General features: G+C 43.0%; 1 protein-coding gene across 7 annotated transcripts in view; it reads left to right on the top strand.

Annotated features, from left to right (window-relative positions):
• Positions 1 to 27,953, top strand: part of TBC1D5 (TBC1 domain family member 5) — a 565,131-nt gene that overhangs the window by 408,829 nt on the left and 128,349 nt on the right. For all 7 annotated transcript variants that reach the window (XM_065943328.1, XM_065943324.1, XM_065943321.1 and 4 more), the window contains 2 exons: positions 5,512 to 5,654; positions 25,344 to 25,450. In XM_065943328.1, the coding sequence (XP_065799400.1) occupies positions 5,512 to 5,654; positions 25,344 to 25,450 (250 nt within the window). The remainder of the gene's footprint in view (positions 1 to 5,511; positions 5,655 to 25,343; positions 25,451 to 27,953) is intronic.

The following is a 27,953-nucleotide window of genomic DNA, read 5'->3' as shown; positions in this document are numbered from 1 at the left end:
ACAGTAGGAATGGCGATAATTATTAGGAACTTATTTTTGGAAAAAGAAGCCTTCCTTAATAAAGGGCTATGTGCTGCCCTCTGAAAGGAACAGGGAATTTTCCCCAAAGTCAAAAATATACTTTGAGCAGTTCATGTACTTATTCTGTGGGGATTAAGTTAGGTTTAGCATGTTTTCCCAGAAAGCCAAATTCAAGCTAGTTCAACCGTGTATTACAAGGAGCGCTTAGAAAGTAGATTTGAGTTCATTAAAGATAATAATTAATTTGAAGTTGCAGTTTCTTGTGTTTTTGCAGTAGAGTTTGATGGGCATGAAGTATTCAGATGTTTCTGTAATGTATGCAGATCCCAGATATTTTTAAGAAGATCAAATTGATTTATTTGACTAGGTAAAAAAAAACAGCAAATAGGCTAAGCATCTTCTAATAATTTATTCTGCAGAGCTGTTAGAATAAATGGGAAACTGGAGAAAAATTATTTATTTTGTCTTCCATCTTTTGTGCCTTTGCTCTCCAAAGCAGTTAGATGAGAATGCCTTGTGACCCTAATTATAATAACTTCAATATTTTATTCTAATTTTAAGACTGCCAGAGTTGACATGAAGGAAGACTCAAGGTAAATTAATTCAAAGCAACTGAGTGCAGAGGAACCCAATATAAGAAGAGCCTAAATTCAGTCAGAGAGGTGACAGTCACAAGGATCAGGCCTTTTGGTTTACTTTTGGTTTACTTTTGTTTTTCTCTGATACAAACACCAAATTTGGATTCTGTGTTCCTTCTCTACTAGTCATTTGAAAACTGTTACCTTTGAAAAGCCCATGTGAACAAAAGCAAAAAACAAGATTGATATCATTAAGCAAAAATCTAACTGTGCTTTGGTGTTCTTATATGCTTATCCAGTGATATCATTTCATGATCACAGGTTACTTAAGATGCCCTAATAATGTTTGTTAAATTAAGTTGAATATACCTTTTCCATTTTACTTGTTCTTCTGAAGGTGGCTGTACCCATATCTCGGAAGAAAAAAAAAAAATGAAGATTTAGTATAGTAACTGTTTCCTGCATACATAACCCACCACAGCCATGTTGGAGCAAGGCTGTTTTTTTAAACCTCAGTCAAACTGGTCATTTTCATAAGCTGATCAGTAAAAAGTGTGTTTTTCTTGGTGTTTCCATGGGTCATTCACTAAGCAATAACCATCAGGAGTTACTGATCCCAAGGGAATAGCAGCTTAATTACATAGAAATTTAAAAATGAGAGTAGTGTCGCATGAGTACAGACATAGAGACTGTCCTGTCTTCGGGTGGTTTATTATTACGTTTAATACATCAGATGGTCTTTTTGGTTTGTGTAGATTTTAATTACTAAGTAAGTTTGGTAAAATATGAATTATTGTATTAACACAAGTGATAAAAGGTACATGGTTACGAGCGTTGCAATCTGTAGGTGTAATGTACATAATGCAAGATTAATAGTATCAAGCAATTAAACTGAAGTTAAAAGAAGGTTTAATGCTACCCTTAAGTGTAGCTTAAACTTAACTGCAATAAAAGCATGTTAATTTTAGGAGTGACTTCTTTACAAGACCTCATTTCTTAGAGTACGTTTTCCTTTCTGAGAATACAAAAGCACACAGAAATACTTTCTACTGGTAACTCATCCCATAAAGAATTTTTTTCTTGGCTTTTAAGCTCAATGAAGAAAGCCCAAAATAGCACAGGAAGTTTTGTGTGGTGGATATATGTATGAACTAAATCTAGTTGGGATAAAAGTGATTAAATTATTGATAAGATCATTGTTGGTCCCAAAGCATTCCATTAGTCATACCAGGACTTCTTAAATATTTTGAGAATTTGGCCTTAATTTTCCTGTAAGTACATATTAAATAGAGGAAACTATATTTTTCTTTAATTTAATATCCTTACATGTACAACCCACTAAGAGTCTTACATATTGTGCTCAGTCGCTCAGTTGTGTCCAGCTCTTTGTAATCCTGTGAACTGTAGCCTGCCGGATTCCTCTGTCCATGGGATTTTCCAGGCGAGAATACTGGAGCGGGTTGTGTTTCCTGCTCCAGGAAATCTTCCCAGCCCAGGGGTCGAAGCCATGCCTGCTGCACTGGCAGGCAGACCCTTTACCGCTGGCACCACCTGGGAAGAGGCCTGGTCAAAATGGTCCTTTGGATTTTCCAAACATTGTACAGAAAAACCGAGCACACTTTTTGGCCAACCTGATGAACATGCTAGGCATCTACTAATTAATTCTTTCCTTCTGTGTTTCTGGGTTTCCCCCACTTCCTGAATTATTTTTATGCTGCCACTGATAAGATCAACGCCTATATTTCCAACTTAACTACACCTTTGCTTCTAAGTAGCGTGACAGGTGACGTCACAGTGAGTTTAACAAAGATCTTGGTGAACATGTAAAACACTAAGCAAAATGTTCTCTTACAAAGAGCTCTCTGGCTCTCTCTGTGTGTCTGTCTGTCTGTCGCTGTCTCTCTCTCATACACACACACACACTATGGTCCTTGCCCCGGAATTATTTACGAGCACACACACACACGCACACACACACACGCACACACACTATGGTCCTTGCCCCGGAATTATTTACGAGTGTACTCGGCAAGGTGAAACTTAAAAATAAACCAATGTAAAACACTTATAAAGCGGCACATCACAGATTCAACATTAAATATGGGAGCCCTGAAGACCTGTGTGCTGTGGTTTTGCAAGCGTGTTTTATTCACTGTCGACTGCTGGGTGTTTGAGCGCCCCGCCTGACCTACTGTGGAGGCGGCTGCCCACCTGTGTCGCTGCAGAGTGGGTTCCGAAGCTAGGCTAGCGCAACCCGGAATGGCAGGCACTTTGCAAGACAGGAGGTTTGGGCAATAACTGAGCATTTTGTTACAAAAATAGTAAGACTATATATTATTCCTGAGAAGTAGGCTCCTTTGTCTTCTCTGCATTATCCGTGATGAAACCACAGATGTGATTGTCTCTGAGAAAATGAGAGGAATTTGAACTTTAAGGAAGAGGGGTAAAGATGGCATTGCATTTTTGTGGCGTGTATTAACCTTTGTTATTTTTTTTTTTTTGACAAATGATGTTTTTTGTAATATGATACATCACCTTTTTTTCAAAAGGCATTTTACTTTTAGTAGGAGATAACAGGAAAAACACACAGAAAAAAAGGTCCCTCCACATAAGGCCTCACAGAAGCAGTGTCTGGGGAAACTGCAGCAGGAGTTACCATGGGCTTGTTCAAATAAGGAAAGCGTGGAAGTCAACTCCAGGCGGGAAGCGGGCAGGTTCAGGGCCTAGGATGACGTTGTTGGTGAGTTTATGCTGGCATCCAGATCTGAAACCAGGAGGAGTCACTTTAATGTCAGAATATGTAATTTTCAAAGTGCCAAAGTTTACCTATCCATCAAACCAAGATAATTCTCAAGTTTATTTATTTACTTCTGTTTTCCAGTTGTACTGAGGTATAATTGACAAATACAATTGTAGGTATGTAGCATATATCATTGTGATTGATGTAGGTGCATGTTGTGAAAGGGTTCCTCCATATATTTAAGTAACACAGCCATCACCTCACATGTTTATTATATTATTATTTTTGGTGAGAACATTTAAGTTCTTTCTCTCTCAGCAAATTTCAATTATACAGCACCCTGTTACCAGCTGTGGTCACCACGTCATACACTAGGTCCGCATCAGGTTTTTTCTTTGATGGCTTTTTCTTCAGTTGTGCCAGTTGGATAACTGAATGATAATGTTCTAAATGATTTTAATCACTTAATTTTGTCCATACAGTCATCAGTTTAAAGGTCCTTTTAACAGGTTTAAATGGTTTAATCCTGGCGTTTTTTGCTTTGCCCATTCTTTGCCCATTGGTTCCACCAACACTCTTTACAAAAGCAATTAATTATTTTTAATTAAGAAGAGCAACCTGTGTAATTTAGGGATATTTTGGTGCTTCTTAAAATAGTAAATATTAGCATTTTCAATTTAAAAGAAGTGTGTGTAGAAATAATGTTTTATTCTAAGCCACATAAATATAGGCATACTAGACAAAATATATATATATGTATTTTGTGTTAGCAACCTTTCATATTAGCAGTGGGGTAAGAATTAAAAGGTAGGTAAAAATTGTAAGCAATTCTGTAACATTTTTTAAATGCTAATGTCACTTAGGCATTAAATTTTCTTCCTGAAAAAATTGAGTAACATAATTTAAGATGTAGTTGAAAATATAACTTAATTTTTCTGTTGATTAATTTGGTAATATGAATAAAGGAATTCAAGTATTTGATCATATGGTTCTTAATAAACTGTGATACGTATGTGTTATTATACACTATTTTGTCACAGCTTTTTGATTCTTCCTTAAATGTAATACTCCCTGAAAAAAGTAGTATCTGAATTTTTTTTTTTTTGGCCTCACTTTAACCTCACAGATGGTTATATTTGGTTTTGAATTTTGCAAAGAGGTAATATCTCTGAACTAATTTTTAGAGAATGTCCCCTATTCTGTGCTATTTCTTGGTACTAGAAATTTAGAATTTTTGAGTCTTTGTTGCATGATAGAATCACATAGATTTCTAGCTGAAGTTCCTAGAGAAAGGCTCGAGTAAAGGAATCATAGCCATGTATATAAAATTAGAAGTAAATGGTAAAAATATATCAAGTGAATTGTTTTAATTTTCTTATAAGAATTAGATATAAATGGCTTAGCATTTGCTCAAAGTCTGAAGTGTTACTATTTATGGTATATAATTATAGACAAACCTTGTTTAATATTCTTGTTAGCTTCTGTGTTTGCTCTGTAGCATCCGTGTCCATTCTCCTGGCCGTAGAAGTAACTGTGTTTTGAAATGATACCCCTAGAGAGATAACCTCCTTGATAAGTTATTCTGAAGTTAAAAATCAAGTATCATTGTATGTTTCATTTGAAATAACTGTCTATGCTTGACAAAAAACATCTGTCTTTTTTTTCACATTTACTTTTAAAATGAATATTTTTACATAGGAGTGAAATGTCAGAATGCAGTTTTCTGTTTGACTGTAATAATTTGTCATATGACCATTTGCAAGAGTCTAGTTAACAAAAAAGGTCAGTAGTGACACAAAATTTTAGAACATTATTATTTAATTCATAACCTTACAAATGAAGTAACTATCAGACTACATTCATTTTTATCCTTGCCTTTTTGAGATTTATGATTTCTAACGCATATGAAAGATTTCTACCCTTTTCCAATATTGTACTTGTGTTGTATACCTATAGGAATAAAGTTTAATGATTGTGGCCTCATTATAAAATTACAAAATACATTTGAAAGTCTAAAACTTGGACTTTACCGTATTATATTTCTATGTGTAATATTTGCTCAGTGTGATGAGTTAAAAATTATGACTTTTTCACAGTTGCAAGAGAAGATGATTCCTCTTTATATTGCTCTCACAAGTACTGTTCCCTGAGTTTGGCTCTTGTTTCCCGCAGACGGTGGGTGCGGCTGCTGTTTGGCCGAGAGTTCCCCCTGCAGGACCTCCTGGTGGTCTGGGACGCCCTGTTTGCCGATGGCCTCACCCTGACTTTGGTTGACTACGTCTTCGTGGCCATGTTGCTCTACATCCGAGATGCTTGTAAGTGCTAATGCCCGTGCCAACATTCAATTCGGTGGTCCTGATTTCTTAAACTGTGTCTCTTAAATGCACTTTATCTTTTATTTGGAATTACCATACCTACATTTTTATCATAGGCAGTATATTGGAAGTTTCAGAGGAACAACCTAAATATATTTTTTGTGAGTTAGCATATATATATCAGATGTGGGTAATTTTATCCTGAGAGAATTGGAATATTCTTCAGAACCATTTTTCTAAAGACTTTCCTCCTGCTTTGATCTCGTCATTACACACATTTGTGAAGCATACATAGAAAAAGCCAGTGTTTCAGATATGTTTAGAGCTCCACCTTCTGACAGGTAGGGAATATTCAAGAATATTTAGCAGGAGATGAGAGCTGTTTTTTATAGTATCAATAACTTGCCAATAAAAAATAAATATTGCATTTAAAGATACTCTAACTTCTTAGTTAAATTTTGACCAGACATATTTCTCAGTGGAGTGCCCAGGGGCAGATGTATTCTTGTCTCATAGGATCTACCTTAGGGTGCTTGCCTAGCTAGAAAACCTGGGCCTGACCCTTTGGAATAGTCCAGTAATTCTCAGCTTGAAGAGAAAAGCAGAGCATGTTTTAAATTGCAGAATACCTCAAATTGTTTTCCTTTTCAAAAGGAAGAGCTCACAAAACCAGATTTGTAAGCCAAAATGTAATTAGGAATGTTTGCACAAAGCGATGATGAAGTAGGAAGTAAAAAACTACTGTCAGAGTAGGACTTTGTCAGAGGAACATAAACTATTTGGAGTCATTCATAATCTTGACTGTTAAATTACTTTGTGGTTCTCTATTTATTCATTAGATTTCAGTTGTGCCAGATGCTGTTGTTATCCCTCTGGTAAAACTAATAATATTCTTTAAATTCTAGATTATACTTTTAAAATTCCCCCCAAATTACTTGAACGAATAAATGACAGGAGCACCACATTTTATCCAAAACTTGTTATTTTATTCTATGCCTTGAAGGTTAAATAGTTTGGGGTTTTGACATACAAAGTAGAAAATTCTTTCTTTCTGAGTAAGAGCATGGAGATCATAAGAGGAAATAGTCTGGGAAGTAGAGAAGAATGTTTGGATAGATTTTAGGGTATTTAATGCTAATCTCCCACTGAAAAATAGTGTGATTTTTCTATAAAACGTAAGTAATGAAAAACAAGGAAATCAGTCCTGAATACTTATCGGAAGGACTGATGCTGAAGCTGAAACTCCAGTACTTTGGCCACCTCATGTGAAGAACTGACTCTTTGGAAAAGACCCTAATGCTGGGAAAGACTGAAGGCAGGAGGAGAAGGGGACAACAGAGGATGAGATGGTTGGATGGTATCACCAACTCTATGGACATGAGTTTGAGTAAACTCCGGGAGTTGGTGATGGACAGGGAGGCCTGGTGTGCTGCAGTCCATGGGATCACAAAGAGTCGGACACAACTGATCGACTGAACATACTACATGAAAAACAAAAGGAATGAGAAGCCTCCTTTATTTAAAAAATTACTTTTGGGTAATATTTTCACAAAATTTTTCAAGCCAGACAGCTATTGGAATCTATCCTGATTTTCTGTAGTCTTAACTATTTACTCTTTCCTTAGCTTTTGTGCATAACAACCATATTTTTAATCACCCTGTGTCCTATCTTAAGATCTGCTTTTAAAAATTAATTTCATAAAACTTGGCGATTTGGGACGGCTGAAGCCCTTGTTCATTTTTAAGACCTTATAGAACACATAGACACAAGTGAAAAAATGTAGGGGTAATGAAGTTGTTTATTTAAATATGAAGTCCTAGTTATTTTAATTTGCTGGTTTAAATCCGTAACAATGGGTGAGATTTCCTAAAAATAGGATGACTATTTATGAAGTATTTAAGGGGCACTGCCCCTGTCCTTATGAAGTTTACCAACTAGTAGGAAACATTAGTAGGACTAGTAATTGTAGGAACTAGTAGGACAAAGTCTAGTAGAACATGGTCAATTTCAGACTAATGTTTCTGGGCAGCAGCAGGAGAGTTCAGGAGAGGCGCCAGGCTCCCCTCTGGGCAGGCTGTGTGACTGGAGAAATTGCTGTAGACGCAGGTGAGTGAAATGAGGTCTGCAGCATGAACGAAGACCTCGGAAGAGACAGCTTAGTGGGGGGTTGTGTGTGTGTGTTTCCACAAGCTGCCTCATCTCCTGAGAGTTGTGAGGGTGAAGGGGTCAAGAACGAGAGCCTGATGAGAATCCTTACTTACCCTGGAGGTGCAGGCAGCCACTGAAAGGGGCGGGCAGCGGTGTGGGCGGTTTCAGGCTCCTCTGGCTGCAGGTTGGAAGGGCCAGAGGCAGACAGGCCTGGAGCCAGGAGGTGGGATGAAAGGTTATGACCACAGTCCGGTTCTGATGGTGAACTAAAGAGATCTTCAGAACTGAAGCCAGCATGTCTTGGTGATTAAACCAGACGGGTGCGGTGGAACAGGATGTGCGCAGTGAGCCCCCGCTTGAGAGCCGAGCAGGCGGGTTGTCTGTCTGACCCAGAAGGGAAAGACGAGGATTAGCAGGTTTTCGGAATGGACAGGACCGTGCTTCAGCTATGCTGAATTTGAGAGATCTGTAAGAAATCAGGGCATCCTAGGTGGTGCTAGTAGTAGAGAACCTGCCTGCAAATGCAGGAGACATAAAAGGCATGGGTTCAGTCCCTGAGTTGGGAAGATCCTCTGGCGATGGCAACCCACTCCACTATTCCTGCTCAGGCAATTATTGGCAGAGGAGCCTGGCGGGTTACAGTCCATGGAGTTGCAAAGAGTCGGACATGACTGAAGCGACTTAGCATGCATGGACTTAGGAAATCAATATCTGAGGGTTGGAAAATAAAATTCACTATCAGCATCAAGGCTACAGATTTATTTTTGCAAATGGTGGTTCTTATAACCACAACAGTGGATGTGATCTCCAAGAGAACAGAGGGACCATATATTCCCAGTCTGTATGGAGCAATCTTAGTTCTATACACTCACTATTGAAGAGTAATAATTACTAATACTGCCTTCTTTCACTCTCAAAGTCACCCCATAAAGATCATAAGAATTACATGGTCAGTTTACCTAAGGTGGATGCTTACAGAGAGAAAAATGGGTAAAGGTGTTTCACATCAGTTTCTTCAGAGGCACCAGGAAGAAAGAGCTTGTGCTGTAACCTCTGAAAACTGTCACATGGGTCAGGGAGCACCCGGGTCAGAGTGCAGTCAGGTGAGGCCGGGACAGTCTACTGCAACCTCCCAGAACTGTTACCCTAGTCAGGGAGGACCCAGGTCAGAGTGCAGTCAGGTAAGGCCGGGACAGTCCACCACAACCTCCCAGAACTGTGACATGGGTCAGGGAGGACCCGGGTCAGAGTGCAGTCAGGTGAGGCCGGGACAGTCCACTGTAACTGCCCAGAACTGTTAACCTGACTCAGGGAGGACCTGGGTCAGGAGTGCAGAGGTTCAGTCAGGTAAGGCTGGAAAGGCCCACCTGTGGAAGGAGGGACAGTCACTGGCGACCTTTGCCAGAGTGGGTTCTGTGGACTGGGGAAGCAGGAGCTCAATTATGGTTGGTTGGTGAGTAACTGGACAGCTCAGAACTGCAATAGCCTCTTCCACATTCCTTTTGTCTTATGTACACGTTACGTTTTCAACTAAAAGTCAGCTAAATGAAAAAGAATGTGCAGATGGCATGTGCAGAGTAATCTTTTTAAAAAAGCCCACAGGGAGGGGAAGACGATGGTTGTAGTTAGAGGTCGGTGGAGGGCAAGGAAGGTTTGATGGCTGCCTATAGAGGGAGACGGCCCCGCTTGCAGAGCTGTGGAGAGCTGACTGGCGGAGAAGGTGCTTCTCAAGCCAGTCCGAGCTTCTCCTTTAGGGACCAGCGCTAGTGTTTCACTCCTGTTCTGTGAAGAGGATCTGTGTCTGTTTATTAGTGGTTCTTTACACCCCCTCCTCCACTCCCCAGCGAGCAACGCGAGCTTGTCCGTCTTGGTGGGCCTCCGTATCCCAGCGTATAGAACTGGACCCAGTGCATTTTTTTGGGAAATAATCGAAGAAACAAGGGCCTTCGAGGCAGTGGCATGATAGCAGGCATCCTGTGGAAGGAGGTGCCCGTTTCTAGGAGGGTCGAAACTCTGGCTGGCAGGGTCTCAGTGCCAGATAAAGGATGAGACCCGCTGTCTGTGTGAACGGGGCAGTCAGGGCTGGGGGCTTGCGGGTAGTGACCGGGAGGTGTGGGCGGTGGCTGCCCAGGAACTGGTGCAAGCCCTGTGAACTGTCAGGGAGCCTGCAGGGACACCCTAGGCAGTGGCACCTGCCATGGTTGAGGGGCAGGATCTGCAGAGGCGAACAGCGATCCAGGCTTCACGCTAGGCCCACATCCAGCTGCAGCAAGGCAGAAGAGTGGGGGTGCTGAGTGCCCTGTAAGGGAGCAGGTTAGGATGGAGGGAAGGAGGCGGGGCCGGGAAAGACCGCCAGGACATCAGAGCCCCAGAGCATTACAGGGGGCGTAAAACCATCAGAGGGTGGACCTCAGAGCCTCCGAGGGTGACAGGGGGCGAGAGCTAAAGCACCAGAGGGGATGGGCGAGCAGGAGGGCATGCAGCAGGACTGGGTGTGACCCGGCGGTCAGAGTCTGTGAGGGGCACGGACTCACGGAGGAGATGCTGGGACTGGGAGGGTTGGGAAGGAGCTGCGATTCTGTTTTGGGCCTCCAGGGATACTTTGTAGAGAACCGTGGTAGGAAGCTGTGTCGAAGCACAGTGAGCCTGGCAAGGAGCTGTCAGATCAATGCGGAAGTGCATCCGTCATTTATTCAAAGCATCAGCCCTCCAACCGGGATTTATTGAGTGCTTGCTGTTTGCCGGCCGTTCTGGTATACCTGTGACAGGGACGAAGGGGCAAGCTGGAAGTGGAGACATGATGGGACCTTCGGAGGACTGGGGGAAGCAGTGGTTTGGAGCCCCGCACCCTGGCCGGGAGGGTGAGGCTCACAGCGAGAGGCATTGTCCTTTAGAGAGAAGGGCCAGAGAAGAGGAGCTGGAGGAGACACGGAGCTAGGTGGGGCCAGCAAATGGGGCGGGTTAGCGGTGCTCAGGAGATGCGCTGGCTCCCAGCCATCTGGACCCGGGGAGGCAGAGTCACGGCTGCGGGTTTCCTTCTCTCTGGTGGGTCCTAACTCGTGACGCCCTGCCCAGGGCACCCAGAGCACGGGTGCTCCTCTGCACCCAGCCGTTCCCAGGCTCACTCACCCAGAAGCCTGTAAGGGAGCAGCGTGGTGCGAGGATCTGGGCAGCTCACATGTCTTTGGGAGCCGTCGGCGCTGTGTTTGTAGCTCAGTGATGCTCTCGGAGAAACTAAACTTCAGAGATGGCGCTGCCTCCTCGAGGCCCCACGCCTCTTGGGGTCCTGGGGACTGGGGAGCACCTGTGACCACCTGACGCTGTGCGCAATACCGAGTAGGTGTGCGCTCGAGTCAGGGGTGTCTAGCCTTCATCATCTTCTCAAACGGACGTGTCTCACACACACACATACCAGTTAAGGTACACTGCATCTAGTCCCAGTCCTGACTTTACAAGCCCAGGTAATGAGGCCTGTTATGGAGTGTATTTTATCCCTGCAGAGACATGCTAGCAGTCCTAAGCCCTAGCACTCCAGAGGGTGACCTTGCTTGGAAATGGATGGTTGCAGACGGGATCGGTTAAGATGCGGTCCTACTGGAGTGGGTGGGATTCTGACGCAGGAGGACTGGTGTCCTCGTAAGAAGGTGATGGTTTGGATACAGAGAGGTGCAGAGAGGAGACAGTGTGAGGCCGCCCAGGAGAGTAACGCCTATGAAGGCAGGGCAGAGATGGCAGTGATGCACGCCAAGGCGAGGCAAGGATTTCCAGCTGTTACCAGAGGCTGCGAGAAAGGCCCAGAAGAGATTGTCCCCGGGAGCTCTCAGAAGTTGCGCACCCTGCCAACGCCAGAGGCCGCAAGAGGCAGGGAGGGTCCTCCCCATGGATGCTAGAGGGACCAGGGCCCTGCCCACCTTGATTTGGACTTTTGGACTTTCGGACTCTGGCACCGTTAGGCACATTTCTGTCATTCTGTACCGTCCAGTACTTGTTTAAGCAGCCCTAGCAAGTTAATCCAGTGCCCTTGACAGTCAAGGGGTTGAAAACACTCACACTCAGTCTACGGGGTTAGATGTCAGTGTCCTTGCTTAATGCTCTCTACTCATTTCACCATCAGCATCTCATATTTAATTTTTAATGAAAGTATTCTTACAGGTTTCTTTACTCACCTTGAACAAAGCTTTCATTCTCTTTGAAAGTTAGTCAGATAAGTAAAATACAACCACTTAACAAATTCTAAATAAATCTTACAACCAACATGTTCTTTATGAGGCCTCAGAGATGGAGCCCAACCTCTGTGTTTAGGCAGGCTGGTCCCCATATCACCATTTCCTTACCTCAGACCCTACCCTGATTTTATTAGGTAAAAGTAAAATTTCACATCTTAAAAAAAAAAACAATCTGAATATCACCTGCAGAGATTTTAAATTTTAACCTTTGAAATGATGTCAAATGGCTGCTCTTCAAACAAAGCTTATGCTTTACCAGAAATGCATAGTAGAATTATTATAGGCTGTTTCCAAATATTGTAATCATTTTTTACTTTACGTGTTGTACGAAGTGCCTTGTGGATTGTTGGCTGAATTATATGGATTAAGATTACAAGCAGATGCAAAGGTGAGGAATAAGGAAATGTAATCATGAATCATTACTCCTGTAATAGTTTAAAACAGCCCTGCTCGCATCACACTTTCTTTTTTTAATTTTTACTCACTGAGTTTTCATACTAGAAGTCACTCATGTGGTCCCCTCCTTCTCCTGGCCTCACCTCCCTGGATCTTGCTTCTCTTTTCACAGCTGGGGCAAAGTAGCTTTTCCCTCAGCCCTCCTGGATTACCCCGGCCCCCTCTGACCTCCCCCTTTTGCAGTCCTGTGAGGTTTCAGTCAGGGCTGCTCAGTAACACTTCCATCGTCCTCTTGTTCCTTCCTGTGCACCCCTGTGCGACTCTGGAGAGAGGGGATTCACAGCACGGGAAAGTCCCGTCTTCTCAGCTCCTCAGCTCCTGGGGCCCAAGGCCCCCTGAGGCACCTGAATCTGCCTCTGCTCAGCTAGTGCGGTTGGGGACCTCCACGGGAGGGCGCCCTCGAGTCCGGGAGGGGAAGTGCATCCCTGTGCCACCATTGCTAAGAGGACAGGTGCCGGGAGCTCTTTTCAGCTTGGCTCTTTTAAAGGAAACAGTGTCTCCTTTTAAATTAAATTCTGAAATTTTCTGCATCTTTTATTTATTTAAATTTTACTTTGTCTTTACTAGTGTCAAAGGAAAACATTTTCTTTAATTTATAAAGTAACATACCTTTTATTTGTCCTGTAAATGGCATTAATAGCTAAAACACTATAATCAAATCCATTTAGCAGTAAACTTTCCTAACCAGAAAGTATCTCACAAATGTTTATTGTCTCTTTTAATTAACTCTCTGCCTGAACACTTTGTAAATGGACAAGTTTCCTCTTGGCACTGGTGACCACTCCCTGCCTCGTTTTCAGCCAGCACTGTAATTTTTCTGTAGGTGTCTCCTCAGTCATTTCTTGGCCCAGCCTGGAGTGACAGTTATGTCCTCTTCGTGGTTTAAAACATTGCTTCTTTTTATTTCACTTTAGATCTCCCCTTCCTCCTCAGCCGTTATCTGTCTATCTGCCAGTGTTTCCATCTGTCCTACCCTAGAATTTCTGTTTCTCTGTTTTCTCGTTAAAAGCATGTTCAACATTATACTGATGTCAAAATGCAGTTTATTTCAACTACAAATTGAATATATTTTGTCTTTTCTGGAAAAGCTTGTAAAGCTTTTCAGTGGAAGCCTTTGGGAACTAGAAATAAAGACTCTTCCCAAATCACACAGTGTTTTGCCTCAGAGTTTGTACCAAAGCACAAATTGGGGTCTTATTTTTGAAGGGATGTTGAAGCAGCTGCTGACAGCCAGCTTTCTTCCTGCTCAGACAGTAAATAATTGACCATCTCAGATGTAGATATTAATATACCCTTTGGATTATAAATGTGTCATTTGTATTACTTTATGTTTTATAATAGTTTTTAAATCTTCTCTGTTTCACTAACATAGGCTGATATACCAGAATAACATATTGCCTTTTTTTTTGTTTAGATTTTTTAATAAAGCAAACTTTATTTTTTAGAGAATTTTTCAGCTCACTGCAAAATTGAGTGGAAAGTACAGAGAGCTTCCCATACACCCTCACCCACCCGCACAGACCGCCCACTGTACCACCCGCATCCCTCACCAGAGCAGGCCCGTCGTGACTACGGACCCCGAAGGCCGGGGTTTACTCTCAGGCCGTTCTTGGTGCTGGACTTTCAGTGGGTGTGGCCCATGCATGATGACGTGTGTCCCCCACTGTAGTAGGACGCTGTGTGTTCCCCCGCCCTGAAGGCCCTCCCTGCTCCACCTGTCAGTCCCATCTCCCTTCTAAGCCAGGACCCCACTGGGGAGGCGGACAGGCCAGGGGTGGAAGAGTGCTGGGCACTCAGTCCCTGGGGGACAAAGGTCTTTGTGATTTCCTCCCCCTGCCCGCATCGGGAGGTCCTGGCAGAGGCATATGAAGAGGACCACTGCCCACTGCCTCAGCCGAAGAAATCTAACGTCAACACGTGGAAGGTCATTACCTGAGCGCTGGCCTGAGACCTTGACTGCAGCGCGCCTTGGGGAGTCTGGTTTACCGGCTCTGCACCAGGCCGCTGGGGGAGGGCAGTTTGCCCCGTGAGGCCTGTCAGCAGAAGCCTTTGGTTTTAGGATTCTTCAGAGAAAAAGAACCGGTAGAATAGAGAGAGAGAGATAAGAGGAGACTTCTTACAGGAGTCGACTACTGACACAGTTATGGAGGCCTGGAAGCCCCACAATCCGCCATCTGTGAACTGGGAACCAGGAAAGCCAGTGGCATAATTCAGCTCAAACCTGAAGGCCTGAGAACCAGGCGGCTGGTGGTGTAAGTACCAGGACCCCAAGGCCTGAGATCCCGGAGCTCCAGTATGGAGGGGCAGGAGAAGTGGACCTCCCAGCTCAAGAGAGAAGGAACCCACCTTCTTTGCCTTGTTCCATCGGGCTCCCTGCACACAGGATGATGCCCACTCCCTGGCGACGCTGGACCTCTTCACTCGGTCCGCCAAATCCAGGGCTCATCTCTCCCAGCCGCATTCTCACAGGCACACCCGGAAATAACGTTTTACCGGCTATCTGAGCATGCCTTAGCCCGGTCAAGTTGGAAACATAAAGTTAACTATCCTGCCTTTCTACTTGCCTGTCTGGTCAGGCCTGGAAAACACAAAGCTGTCTTCCAGAATTGCTGCACCACTTCGCATTCTCACCAGCAGTGCGGAAAGACTCTTGTTCTACATCGATCCTAGCATTGCTGGTGTCAGTGTTTTGGATTTGGGGCATTCTCCTATGTCACATTGTCTTTTTAATGTCTGTTTTTTGCCTCAAAATAATTTATTCAGCTCTAGGAATAGAGATATGAAGGGAGAATTATTTTCCTAGTCAAATTCTATTCCATGTTCAAAATTAATAGTTGGTACCCCATTCTGGCCTTCTATGAAACTAAAGAGGTGGTCTTATATCCTGGTACTATAATCTTAACCTTCCACATAGTTACTTCTGTTCCGCAGTTTTTTGTTGCCCTAGAAAGCAATATGACAGATGGATTCGGGAACTCTAGGACACCTTTTATGGGCAAAAGCCAGCAAAATCACATGCATCAGTGGACTCTTACCCAGAAATACTCAAGCTTCCATGTCCCTGTGTTGCTACCAAAGGAGAATGTGCACAGTCCTGCAGGGTGACGGGGTCCCTTCTCTCTGACACGGAGAGAAAAGAAGATGGTGAGCTTTGCCTCCCAGCTGCTTAGTTCCCCATTTCTCCATGCGGATGCCTCCCCACCTAGATTCTTCTTTTCCTTCAGTTCGCTTGCCCAGGTGCTCAGTAGAAGTGTCATTAAAATGACAAGAATATCAGATATGAAGTGTTATATTAAGATCCTGCATTTGCCTTTTTTGCTTCTGAGACCCTATTGAAATATCATGAATCCATAGGATGAAGAGAATTAGGAAGAAAATTATGGCAGTTTTGGAAGCAGGGAAACAGATGGGTGAGTGATAACTGACTTAGCATGTCCAAGAAAGCTAAACACCAAATTGATCATAGAGAAAGCCAGGAAATAACCCGTAAAATTTCTAAAAGTGTGGAAATTGGCAGTGCTAGGTACTTCTGGAAATTGGTAGGGGGAGGGAAAGAGTTAAGACTGAAAATGAGAACTGGTTGAACGTGTAAGAAGCCGACGTCCAGATTTCCAGCCTTCAGGGTGCGCCCTCTGTGGAAGGCATGGTGCAGGGTGTCTGAACCAGGGCCCCGCGGAATTTCAGCAACCTTGAACTGCTGGCCTTCTCTCTCAGGACATTGAAGCTAGTTTGTCTCCCTCTAGGAAGAGTTTGAGAGAACGTTCTCTGACAGAATCTAGTTAGCACTAGAGAAGAGGCTCAGGGATGGCCCAAGAGTGACCTTGATCAGCCCTCAGCATTTGCAGACCCACTCCTATGCACACACTGCCGGCTTCAAGACACCTTTATACTGCCCCGCTCCTACAGGGGAGCAGGGAGCCCCAAACACCACTCATTTGAGGAAAGCGTCAAAATGAAAGCAGAGATCTTAAAAAAAAAAGAAACCAGGAAAAGACCAGTTTGGAGGCCACAGAGCCTTTGCAGGGGAGAGAACACTTCTCAGAGAGCTAGGAAATACATAATTCAAAGGAAAAATTAATTAAAAATTAAAATGTCAAAAAAAAAAGTAATAGATAACATAAAAAAAATTAAAATGTCATATAAGAATAGGTGTCTGGAATATAAAAGTGGAAAAGTGTCTCAGAAGCACATGAAATAGTGCAAAAATAAAGAAAATTAGAGGACCAGGCCAGGAGATCCAACATCTAGCTAAGGTGATTTCTTTAAAAAAATGAAAAAAAGGAAGGAATAACAAACTCAAAATAAAGAGTAGAACGGAGAAAGTCATCAAAGGAACAAAGAGAAATTTCTAGCTTCAAAAGAACATGAGTTTCAAGATTGAAAGGGCCCATTACATTTGAAAACAGATGCAAGCCAAGGTATTCATCATCAATTTACAGAACAAAATGTGGGGGAGGAGAAGACAACACAGATCACAGAGGGATTAGGAATTGAAATGGTTTGAGGTTTTCCAGCTGGAGACCGAGAAAGCTAAAAACAAGGCTACCAATATCCTGAGGGAAGAATATTCCCAACCTAGAGAATTCTACCTAACCAGACTGTTAACTAAAGTCCAAATCTCTCAAACAGAGGTTTTAAAACATTCATCTCGGGAGCATAGAGCTTTTGGAGGGATGTGCTCCAGCAAAATGAGGGAGTGAAGCAAGAAAGACGTGGCTCAGTGCTCTGGGAAATAGGAACACAGCACAGGTAAGAGGTGAAGGGCGTCCTCATGGGAGGGACCAGACCCTGGACTTCGTGAGAAGTTTCCTTAGGAGGAAAGAGAGAGATTGACAGAACATCTAGGGTTTGTATTTTTTTTTAAGTGTTAAGAGGAGATGTGTATGACGGGGAGCATTAAGTTAATGTGTGTGTACATGGCTGTATGCAGTCAGTCACAAGTGACCTCTGACCGCTGGGAGCAGTGAGAGCCCTAGCAAAGTGAAGGGTTAAGCCCCCAGCGGAGGGCGCACCCCTGCTGCTCCAGCCACTCGTTGTCCCGCAGGAATGCTAGACCAGGGTTACCAGCTCCTACAATTTTTATGAAATCCAAATTTTCCTGACAAGCATTCTCATTTTTAAATATCAAGAACTTATCAAAAATTTTTTAAAGACTGCTAGTTAAACAATTCTGCAGCTGGATTTAGCTCACAAGCTGCCGAACTGCAGTCTCTCATTCTAGAAACTTGTCATTTCCATCACAGTGAGTTTGTGAGGACAGAAGCCTCCAAACTTTCCAACTTGTTGACTAGCACAGCCGACAAACTACCTAGAGTGTGATGACTATCTGCCTCAGATGTGGTTAGCTGATTCTGTGTCCACAGGGATGGGGAGGCCTCACATACATTCTTCTGACCAGCACTTATCCAGCAGCTAGGGCTTCCCGGTGGCTCAGACGGTAAAGAATCCGCCTGTGGTGTGGGAGACCTGGGTTTGATCCCTGGGTCTGGAAGATCCCCTGGAGAAGGGCATGGCAACCCACTCTAGTATTCTTGCCTGGAGAATTCCCATGGACAGAGGAGCCTGGTGGGCTACAGACCATGGGATCACAAAGTTGGACACAACTGAGTGACTCAGTTCAGTTCAGTTGCTCAGTTGTGTCCAAATCTTTGCGACCCCACGGACTGTAGCCCACCAGGCTTCCCTGTCCATCACCAACTCCCGGAGTTTATTCAAACTCATGTCCATCGACTTGGTGATGGATGAGAGGGTTGGATGGCATCTTCCCCTTCTCCTGCCTTCAATCTTTCCCAGTGTCAGGATCTTTTCCAATGAGTCAACTCTTTGCATGAGGTAGCCAAAGTATTGGAGTTTCAGCTTCAGCATCAGTCCTTCCAGTGAACACCCAGGACTGATCTCCTTTTGGATGGACTGGTTGGATCTCCTTGCAGTCCAAGAGACTCTCAAGAGTCTTCTCCAACACCACAGTTCAAAAGCACCAATTCTCCAGTGCTCAGCTTTCTTCACAATCCCACTCTCACACATCCATACATGACCAATGGAGAAACCGTAGCCTTGACCAGACACACGGAGTGACCAAGCACACAGATGTATACATAACAAAGCAATGTAGAGGTCGACAGTTACAAACGACAGGAAGGAAAAGAGGCTACAGGAGAAAGAAGAGGAGTTATGATACACTATAAAAATGAAAGCAAGAAATTGTTCTAACCAAAAACTTTCATATAACTTCATGGGGGTGAGATGAGTGATGTGGGTATGGGTGGAGGATTGAGTTTCAGGGCTGGGGTGTGGTTGCACATGGCAAGTTGCCAGGCGCATTGTTTGTGCTTAATGACTTTTTAAAAAAAAATTAGAAATAGTACTTAGCCCATCTTGTTACCTTGGGAAGATACCTCTAAATATGAAATTAAATAATTTGACTATCTTTCACTTCAAAATTTTTCAGTTATCAGTACAGTTAACTTCGACTTATATGTAAGTTAACAGTCTCCATTATTTTTTTCTTTGTTACCACTGGAGAAACTATTTAAACCAGCTCCCATAGAACCATTCCAGAATAGTTGTAGGCCATTTAAAGGTAGAGGCAGCCAAGTCAGTTCTGCTTCAGGTAAAAAGTAAAAGTGAAGGTTGCTCAGTTGTGTCTGACTTTTTGAGACCCCATGGACTATACAGTCCATGGAATTCTCCAGGCCAGGATACTGGAGTGGGTAACCTTTCCCTTCTCTAGGGGATCGTCCCAAGCCAAGGCTCAAATCCAGGTCTTCCGCATTGCAGGCAGATACTTTACTGTCTGAGCCACAAGGGAAGCCCAAGAATACTGGAGTGGGTAGCCTATCCCTTTTCCAGGGGATCTTCTCAACTCAGGAGTCAAACCCAGGTTTCCTGCATTGCAGGCGGATTCTCTACCAGCTGAGCCACCAGGGTGAAGAAAGTCCTGTTTATTTAGCAATAGACAGGCCAGGTGGGGAAGCAAATGACCTCACATCCCTGCTGTTCTGTTGGAAGCCCTGCAAATAGAGTAAACACTGTTTATAAACGAGAGGAATAAAGGTTTAGTGAAGTTACCTGCTTGCGTAGATCACACACAGTAAACGACCAGCCACCATTCTGATGTAGGTCTAGTCTAGGTCATCCAATTTCAAATTCCATAGCGTTTCCTAGATACTACTCACCTTCGCCTTAGCCTTCCGTAAAGAAGATCTTTAGCGTGTGGCTTTGGTCCTTTTTTCTTTAAGCATGTACATCCTTGTATGCACATACAAACATTTAGAGAAGAGTTAGCACCTGTCCTTCTGAAGCTGTTCCAAACAGTTGCAGAAGGGGGAATGCTCCCAAGCTCACTCTATGAGACCACCCTCACCTTGATACCAAAACCAGAGGAAGACACCACCCAAAACAGAAACTACAGGCCAGTATCACTGATGAACACAGATGCAAAAACATGCAACAAAATACTGGCAAACCAAATCGAACAGTGCATTAAAAGGACCGTGCACATGATCAAAAGGGATTTATCCCAGAGATACAATGATTTTTCAATATCTGCAAATCAATCCATGTAATATATACCACATTCATAAATTGAAGAGTAAAAAGCATATGATCATCTCAGTAAAGCTCATACATCCTTGGTTCCAATTGCAGATACATAGCAAAGCTCAATCTTTTTTGTTTCTTTCATTCTTATCTTGTGTCATTGTCCTGCTCTAGTTGAATTAACAGTTGAGAAGGAATAGTGTGGTGGGTGAGTTTTTCAGGTGCAGGAAAAGTTTAAAGATCAAAACTAAATTTTCATCCTATCAAATCTCTACTATTCTTGTTAAAAGCTTGCATTTTTCTCTTTTACATATGCTAAATTGGCCTTAGTTATTCCACAGGTCTGGCACATAATTACAAATGAAAAATGCTCCGGAAATACAAGTTTTCATTAGTAAATTCAGTTCAGTTCTGTCACTCAGTCGTGTCTGACTCTTTGCGACCCCATGAACCGCAGCACGCCAGGCCTCCCTATCCATCACCAACTCCTGGAGTTTACCCAAACTCGTGTCCATCGAGTCGGTGATGCCATCCAGCTATCTCATCCTCTGTCGTCCCCTTCTCCTCCTGCTTTCAATCTTTCCCAACGTCAGGGTCTTTTCCAATGAGTCAGCTCTTCACATGAGGTGGCCAAAGTATTGGAGTTTCAGCTTCAGCATCAGTCCTTCCAGTGAACACCCAGGACTGATTTCCTTTAGGATGGACTGGTTGGATCTCCTTGCAGTTCAAGGGACTCTCAAGAGTCTTCTCCAACACCACAGTTCAAAAGCACCAATTCTTCGGCGCTCAGCTTTCTTCACAGTCCAACTCTCACATCCATACATTACCACTGGAAAAACCATAGCCTTGACTGAATGGACCTTTGTTGGCAAAGTAATGTCTCTGCTTTTCAATATGCTGTCTAGGTGGGTCATAACTTTCCTTCCAAGGAGTAAGCATCTTTTAATTTCATGGCAGCAGTCACCAGTTGCAGTGATTTTGGAGCCCAAAAAAATAAAGTCTGACACTGTTTCCACTGTTTCCCCATCAATTTGCCATGAAGTGATGGGACTAGATGCCATGATCTTAGTTTTCTGAATGTTGAGCTTTAAGCCAACTTTTTCACTCTTCTCTTTCATTGGAGATGTCATTATCTGAAAGCAGGGGAGTTAGTAACTGCTGAGGGAAGTGTTTGCTATGACCAGTGCGTTCTCTTGGCACAACTCTATTAGCCTTTGCCCTACTTTATTCTGTACTCCAAGGCCAAATTTGTCTGTTACTCCGGGTGTTTCTTGACTTCCTACTTTTGTATTCCATTCCCCTATAATGAAAAGGACATCTTTTTTGGGTGTTAATTCTAGAAGGTGTTGTACGTCTTCATAGAACCGTTCAACTTCAGCTTCTTCAGCGTTACTGGTTGGGGCATAGACTTGGATTACCGTGATATTGAATGGTTTGCCTTGGAAACAAACAGATCATTCTGTCATTTTTTGAGATTTCATCCAAGTACTGCATTTCTGACCCTTTCATTGCCTATGATGGCTACTCTATTTCTTTAAGGGATTCTTGCCCACAGTAGTAGATATAATGGTCATCTGAGTTAAATGCACCCATTCCAGTCCATCTTAGTTTGGTGATTCCTAGAATGTCGATGTTCACTCTTGCCATCTCCTGTTTGACCACTTCCAATTTGCCTTGATTCATGAACCTAACATTCCAGGTTCCTATGCAATATTGCTCTTTATAGCATTGAATCTTGCTTTTATCACCAGTCCCATCCACAGCTGGGTGTTGTTTTTGCTCTGGCTCCATCTCTTCCTTCTTTCTGGAGTTATTTCTCCACCGATCTCCAGTAGCATATTGGGCACCTACAGACCTGTGGAGTTCATCTTTCAGTATCCTGTCTTTTTGCCTTTTCATACTGTTCATGGGGTTCTTGAGGCAAGAATACTGAAGTGATTTGTCATCCCCTTCTCCAGTGGACCACGTTCTGTCAGACCACTCCACCATGACCCATCCATCTTGGGTGGCCCCACATGGCATGGCTTAGTTTCATTGAGTTAGACAAGGCTGTGGTCAACATTACTTTGCTAACAAAGGTCCGTCTTGTCAAGGCTATGGTTTTTCCAATAGTCATGTATGGATGTGAGAGTTGGACTATAAAGAAAACTGAGCACAAAGAATTAATGCTTTTGAACTGTGGTGCTGGAGAAGACTCTTGAGAGTCCCTTGGACAGCAAGGAGATCCAACCAGTCCATCCTAAAGGAGATCAGTCCTGGGTGTTCATTGGAGAGCCTGATGTTGAAGCTGAAACTCCAGTACTTTGGCCACCTGATGCAAAGAGCTGACTCATTTGAAAACCCTGATGCTGGGAAAGATTGAGGGCAGGAGGAGAAGGGGACAACAGAGGATGAGGTGGTTGGATGGCATCACTGACTCAATGAACATGGGTTTGGGTGTACTCCAGGAGTTGGTGATGGACAGGGAGGCCTGGCGTGCTGTGGATTCATGGGGTCGCAAAGAGTTGGACATGACTGAGCAACTGAACTGAACTGAACTGAGGGAAGTGTTCATTCCACTCAGTAGATGGATGGATGGATGGGTGGATGGGAGAAATGGGAGGAGGAGCCTTAGTGCCTTCATTTGTTATACAAAAAGAATGCTAATACATTATTTAGCATCCTTATTTTATAAAATGTATTTGTATTTGTAAAATGTATTTTATAACTTCTCATAGTTTCAGAAGTTTTCTCAAGTTGTAATAACATAGGACTGTTGCCCTGGTTCCTGCAAACAAGTGCCTGTGTCAAAATGCTTTACAGAGTGGGTTATGCTGATTCTTCCAAGCTGTTTACACTTACTGTGAGCTTCCCTGGTAGCTCAGCTGGTGAAGAATCCGCCTGTAACGTGGGAGACCCCAATTTGATGCCTGGGTTGGGACGATCCCCTGAAAAAGGGATAGACTACCCACTCCAGTATTCTTGGGCTTCCCTGGTGGCTCAGACAGTAAAGAATCTGCCTGCAGTGCGGGAGATCTGGGTTCGGTCCCTGGGTTGGAAAGATCCCCAGAGAAGGGAAAGGCTACCCACTCCAGTGTTTCTGCCAGGAGAATCCTGAGGAGAGAGGGGCCTGGTGGGCTACAGACCATAGAGTACAGAGTCGGACGTGACTGAGCGCAGCACAGCACACAGGAGTACTAATATTAGCTGACTTTTCTGTTTTCAATGACTGTTTGCATCTGTTGTGTCATTTGATTTTCAAAACAATGGCCTTTCAAAATAAAACCCTGACTCTTCCACTAGACTTCTGAATACAAATCTTGGTTCAGCACCAAATCACCATGTGATCTAGACAAGTGATTTAACGTCTCCAAGGATCAGTTTTCTGATCTGTAAAACAGGGATAATAATTGTACCCTTGTAGTTAGACTGTCGTAGGAATTAAACACGCAGGTAAGGTTTTGGGTACAGAGCCTAGTGAAAAAAGCCTCAGCAGGTCACTCTTGTCTTAGCGGTGACGACAGTAACAACTCCTTGTGTTAAACGTCAGCCCTTCTGTGCTTCCACTTTCTTCGGGGTGAGGACTGCGTTTTCTTCCTCTCTGCTTCCCCTCCCAACATAGGGCCAGTCATGAACCAGGTACTCAACAAATGATTGTTGGAATGAGTGAGGTAGGCAGGTAAATTTCTTTCAAATCAGAAAGTTGTTTTCTAAATGACTAAACTTGAGCTCAGACAGGTTGCTCCCAACAAGTTGTGAGCAGCTGCTATAAATCAGTCCCTTAGATTATGTCATTCACTCTCCAGGCAGTGTTACGGGAGGTTTTCAAGTGGAGCCCCAGGAGGAGAGTCCCATCTTTGAATCCCGAGCCCAGAACCATTTCTGCTAAACTCCCCTGTCTCACAAAATACACAAGAATTATTCTAGGGTCAGTGACTAATATATAATCATTACAGCCTTTGGGAAAATGACTTTATATGAGTTATAAAATGAATTGATTATCCAAGTTGTATGTATCTGTTTGATCACAAAGGAAACTGTACATGAGAATGTTACACTATTCTAAATATTCTAGGTTTTTGAATTCTGCAGTAAAAAAGACAACAGGTAACTGAGTATGAATATGATAAAATGAACAACTAAGGAAAGAAGAGTCTGAACAGATATAGAAAGAGTCGGATAAGTGAGCACTTTACAAATGAAAGCAGATGTATGAAATTACCAACTGTCAGATCAGCAATGGAAATGAAGATGATAAAGTGGTTCCTTCCATAGATTATAATTATTCATCTTGCCCAGTTCTGTCTCCTTTCTCCATAATGTTCATGGAAAGGGGGAGGGAGTGGGAAGCTGTCGCAAGGAATGATGTTTCCAACAGAAGAAGAAAAAAAGGAAGTCCAGAAACCAAGGGTATTTCTGATCATAAGACATCGTTTTGTGACTTGTATTGTTCCTAGTGAATCACAGTTGTTTTCCTGTGGAATATTTTTCAATTAACCATTAACCATTCTGATTAACACCAAGGATTCAGTTGCAACCACAGGAAGTTGCAGCTGTAAAGTTTGTTCACAGGCTGTCAGCCTGGCTCCCAAAACCAGCATCGCTTATGGGCGTAGCGGTGACAGTGGGGGCAAACGGATGGCCAAGAAATGGAGCAGTTTACATAGACCAGCCAGAAAAGACTGTTTAATAATTACGGCCGTAATGAGGTTGATTGGGGGAAAAAAGCCTAAATGTCGGTCTAAGGAACACAGGCTTCTGCATGAAGATTTTGACACTTCCTCCAAGAAAATGCTGCATAGATATCTTTGCTAAATTCCTTGTTACCCTTAGAAAAATAAATAATTTGAAGAAGTTATATTCTCTTTAATTTTGAATTGTGTAATATTTATATATACAGAAAGTAAATGGGACATGTGTAAGTTGCAAAGTATAATAATCATGGTAAATAATATTTCATGCGAATTTTAAACTGGTTCTTTCCCATTCATAAGATTCTTGCTTCTAATTTCCAAGCAGTGAAGTAGAGACACTTAAATACAGCTATATATATGGCAGTAAATGTGCATGCTCCTTGTTTATGTTGCAAACGCACACACACCTCAGGCTCTTCCGTCCAGCACCGCCCTGAGGATGTGGCCTGTTTGCTGGATTGTGTGGACCGCACAGTGTGCAGCTTCAGGGGCCGTTTGGTAATGATCCCTTCTCCCTTTTCCCTTTATCCACTCAGTTCAGTTACTGATTTACTTTGTTTGAACCTAAGTTGTTATTTTGTTTCTCTTAGTGGTACAGATACCTGAAACTGGATGGCTTCTCAGTGACGTTTTCCCTTTTGTTTAGTGATCTCCAGTAACTACCAGACCTGTCTTGGCCTTCTAATGCATTACCCGCTCATCGGGGACGTTCACTCACTGATCCTTAAGGCTCTGTTCCTTCGTGACCCGAAGGTAAGCTTCCCAGGCGGGATGTGCACAGTGTTAAGTGGGGTGAAAAATTAGCCTGTCCTCATGACTCTAAGGATTCGTAATGTAAAATTTGCCTAATGGCAGATGAATCACCTGCTGAAAGAATTCGCCAAAGAGTCGCAGGCCAAAACTCCCATGCCTGATGGGCTAACAACTCAGCAGGCAAAGGCAGAGGCCATGGGCTGAGAGACGTGAGCGCTCTGTTGTCACTCAGAAGGGCCTCTGCCCGCCTGCTCCCCTGTGAGTTTAGGACGTGGCTGAGCACCCGCTTCTGCTGGGAACCGTGCTTCCTGGCCGTCAGTTTCCTGCTCGCGGGCCAAAACTGACCCGTGTAGAGCCTCGAGAACCATGTGAACACCAGGATGTTAGAGCTCTGGAACAAACACCCATTTTCTAAGAGTTTATAATGTAATGGAATGCTAAATTATTTCATATTATGAATGTGTGTTCATTTTGCAGGTTAAGAGTAACCTAATAAAAGAAAGGGAATTTAATGCTGACTTCTTTATTTGAACTTAAGTCACCAAAATTTTCTTTACACTCTAGAGAAAAAGTGTGCTCTTTTACAACTAATGTTATATTTTTTGAAAATAAGAACATTAAGTGATCTAAAAAAAAAAAAAAAAAATCTGTGAATCCTTGATGCTTCAGAGCCAAACAAAAATATTGGATGGAGCCTGAGAGAGAAACCCCACCCTCGGCTCTCTGGCAGGGCCCCCTGCAGTCGTGCTGGCCGCGGTGGAACCGTCTCTGAGTCAGTCTGTCTGCGGGTCCACTGCCAGCGTTCTGTCTGATCGACGTGGACCTCCAAGTCCAACGTGATTCTGATTCTGAGAGATTTCTGTCCTTACCTCAGTTGTTGACGTCAACCTTTGAGCATATCTTATATTTATTTTTTGCTTGATTTTAAATTATTGTTTTTCCTTGTGCCTATATCCATTTTCTTAGAAATGCACAATTTTTGTATCATTTCTCCTGCACAAAATTTCATTATGTGTCAGAAACATAATCCATCATTTCTCTGATACATAAGGTAGCTTATCTTTTTTCTGGTAAGGTTTAGGAGTCAGACTATGAAAAACATAAAGTCCCATATTTTTTATGTCTATGTACACTGTAAAAGTATATTATTTTAATATGAAAGAGCCAAGATTAGTGGCATATCTATAAAAGGAGTAAAGAATGAAGTTGCTGGTCAATGAGGTATCTGAGTTTTGATCTACAGACTTATGGTAAATTCTATCTGCTCAGCACTGGGAATTATTAGAGTCACACAGAGTGGAAAAAAATTACTAAAATAGCCATTTGAATTATCCATTTGTGTGATTTGTTTGGTTTAATTGAAGGGAGAAATGAATTTGTTATGTAAACCATCCATCTTGTTAAGTTTTTTCCTAGCTAAATACGGTTGTCCTTCCTATAAACCATTTGTGCTTATAGTTGCAGAATTCTGATACTAAATTCATCAGTGTTATTAGCAGAATATGTGATTTTAGAATGCTTTTGGTCTCAAGAAGGTGGTAGCAATAGCATAAAAGGTATCTAAAAAACAATATTCCTCACTTTTACCTTCAGGGTCTTACCAAGTAAAAACAATTAAGGTAAGTGTCCAAAAGTTAGGACCTTAAACTGGTATTTCTGAGACTTGAGAACCTGGGCAGAAGGCAGGAGTCACGTTTAAAAAGCTTTTGAGAACAAGGTCATGGCATGGTGACGTCTGTAAGGGAAAATAAAGACAGCTGCAGCATTTTAAAGGGGTTTCAGATGGCCACCTCAGCGAGGCGGGAGTTTAGTTAAGTGTTTGTAATGCTGACCCACTGACTTTGTTAGTAAATGTCAAATGTAACTAACATTACTTGCAGTAGTGCCGACTGGAGGTCTGTCGCAGTGAGGGGTCCTGGGTCTAGCCAGGAACCTGAGCTAGAAATCCGGACACTGGTTCAAGTCTTGACTCTCCCACCAAACATCCTGTCATCTGGTAAAAATCCACGCTTCCTGAGTCTTGGTCGTCTCTTGTGTTGAATTACTTTGCCTCTGATGACCCACCCAAGCAGAGCAACCTTTGACCATAAAGAACTGACTTCTAATGATACAATAAGATCAAACACACAAGTGGGGGGGGGGGGAGTTTACATGTATATTCTAAAACTCCCCAAGTGGATATGTAGTTCATGTCAATTATGAACTCATAGAGGAGGCCGTGGACACTGGGAGGGAATAAAGAAAGGAAGGAAAAGGTGTTGCTAGTACTCCACCGCATCCTCTGAAGATCCAGCCATCAGAGTGCTTTAAGTGTTTCCTGTGTACTGGCAACAGTGAAACACTTAAATCAGAGTAAGTGCATGCACACAGGCAGATCTCTGTAAACTAGTAGAAAGCAGAGGTTTGAAGCCTGGGCGTTTGCTTTCCCATGTCCCAGCTTCACCAGGCACCTGTGCTTAGGGCTGCTGACAGACACAGTAAGATGGAAGTGAACGAGGCACTG

The sequence above is a fragment of the Muntiacus reevesi genome, chromosome 8 (genome assembly GCF_963930625.1).
Source record: "Muntiacus reevesi chromosome 8, mMunRee1.1, whole genome shotgun sequence".
Lineage (NCBI taxonomy): Eukaryota > Metazoa > Chordata > Mammalia > Artiodactyla > Cervidae > Muntiacus > Muntiacus reevesi.
Note: the sequence above shows the minus strand (reverse complement) of the source record. Positions and strands in the feature narration are given on the sequence as shown.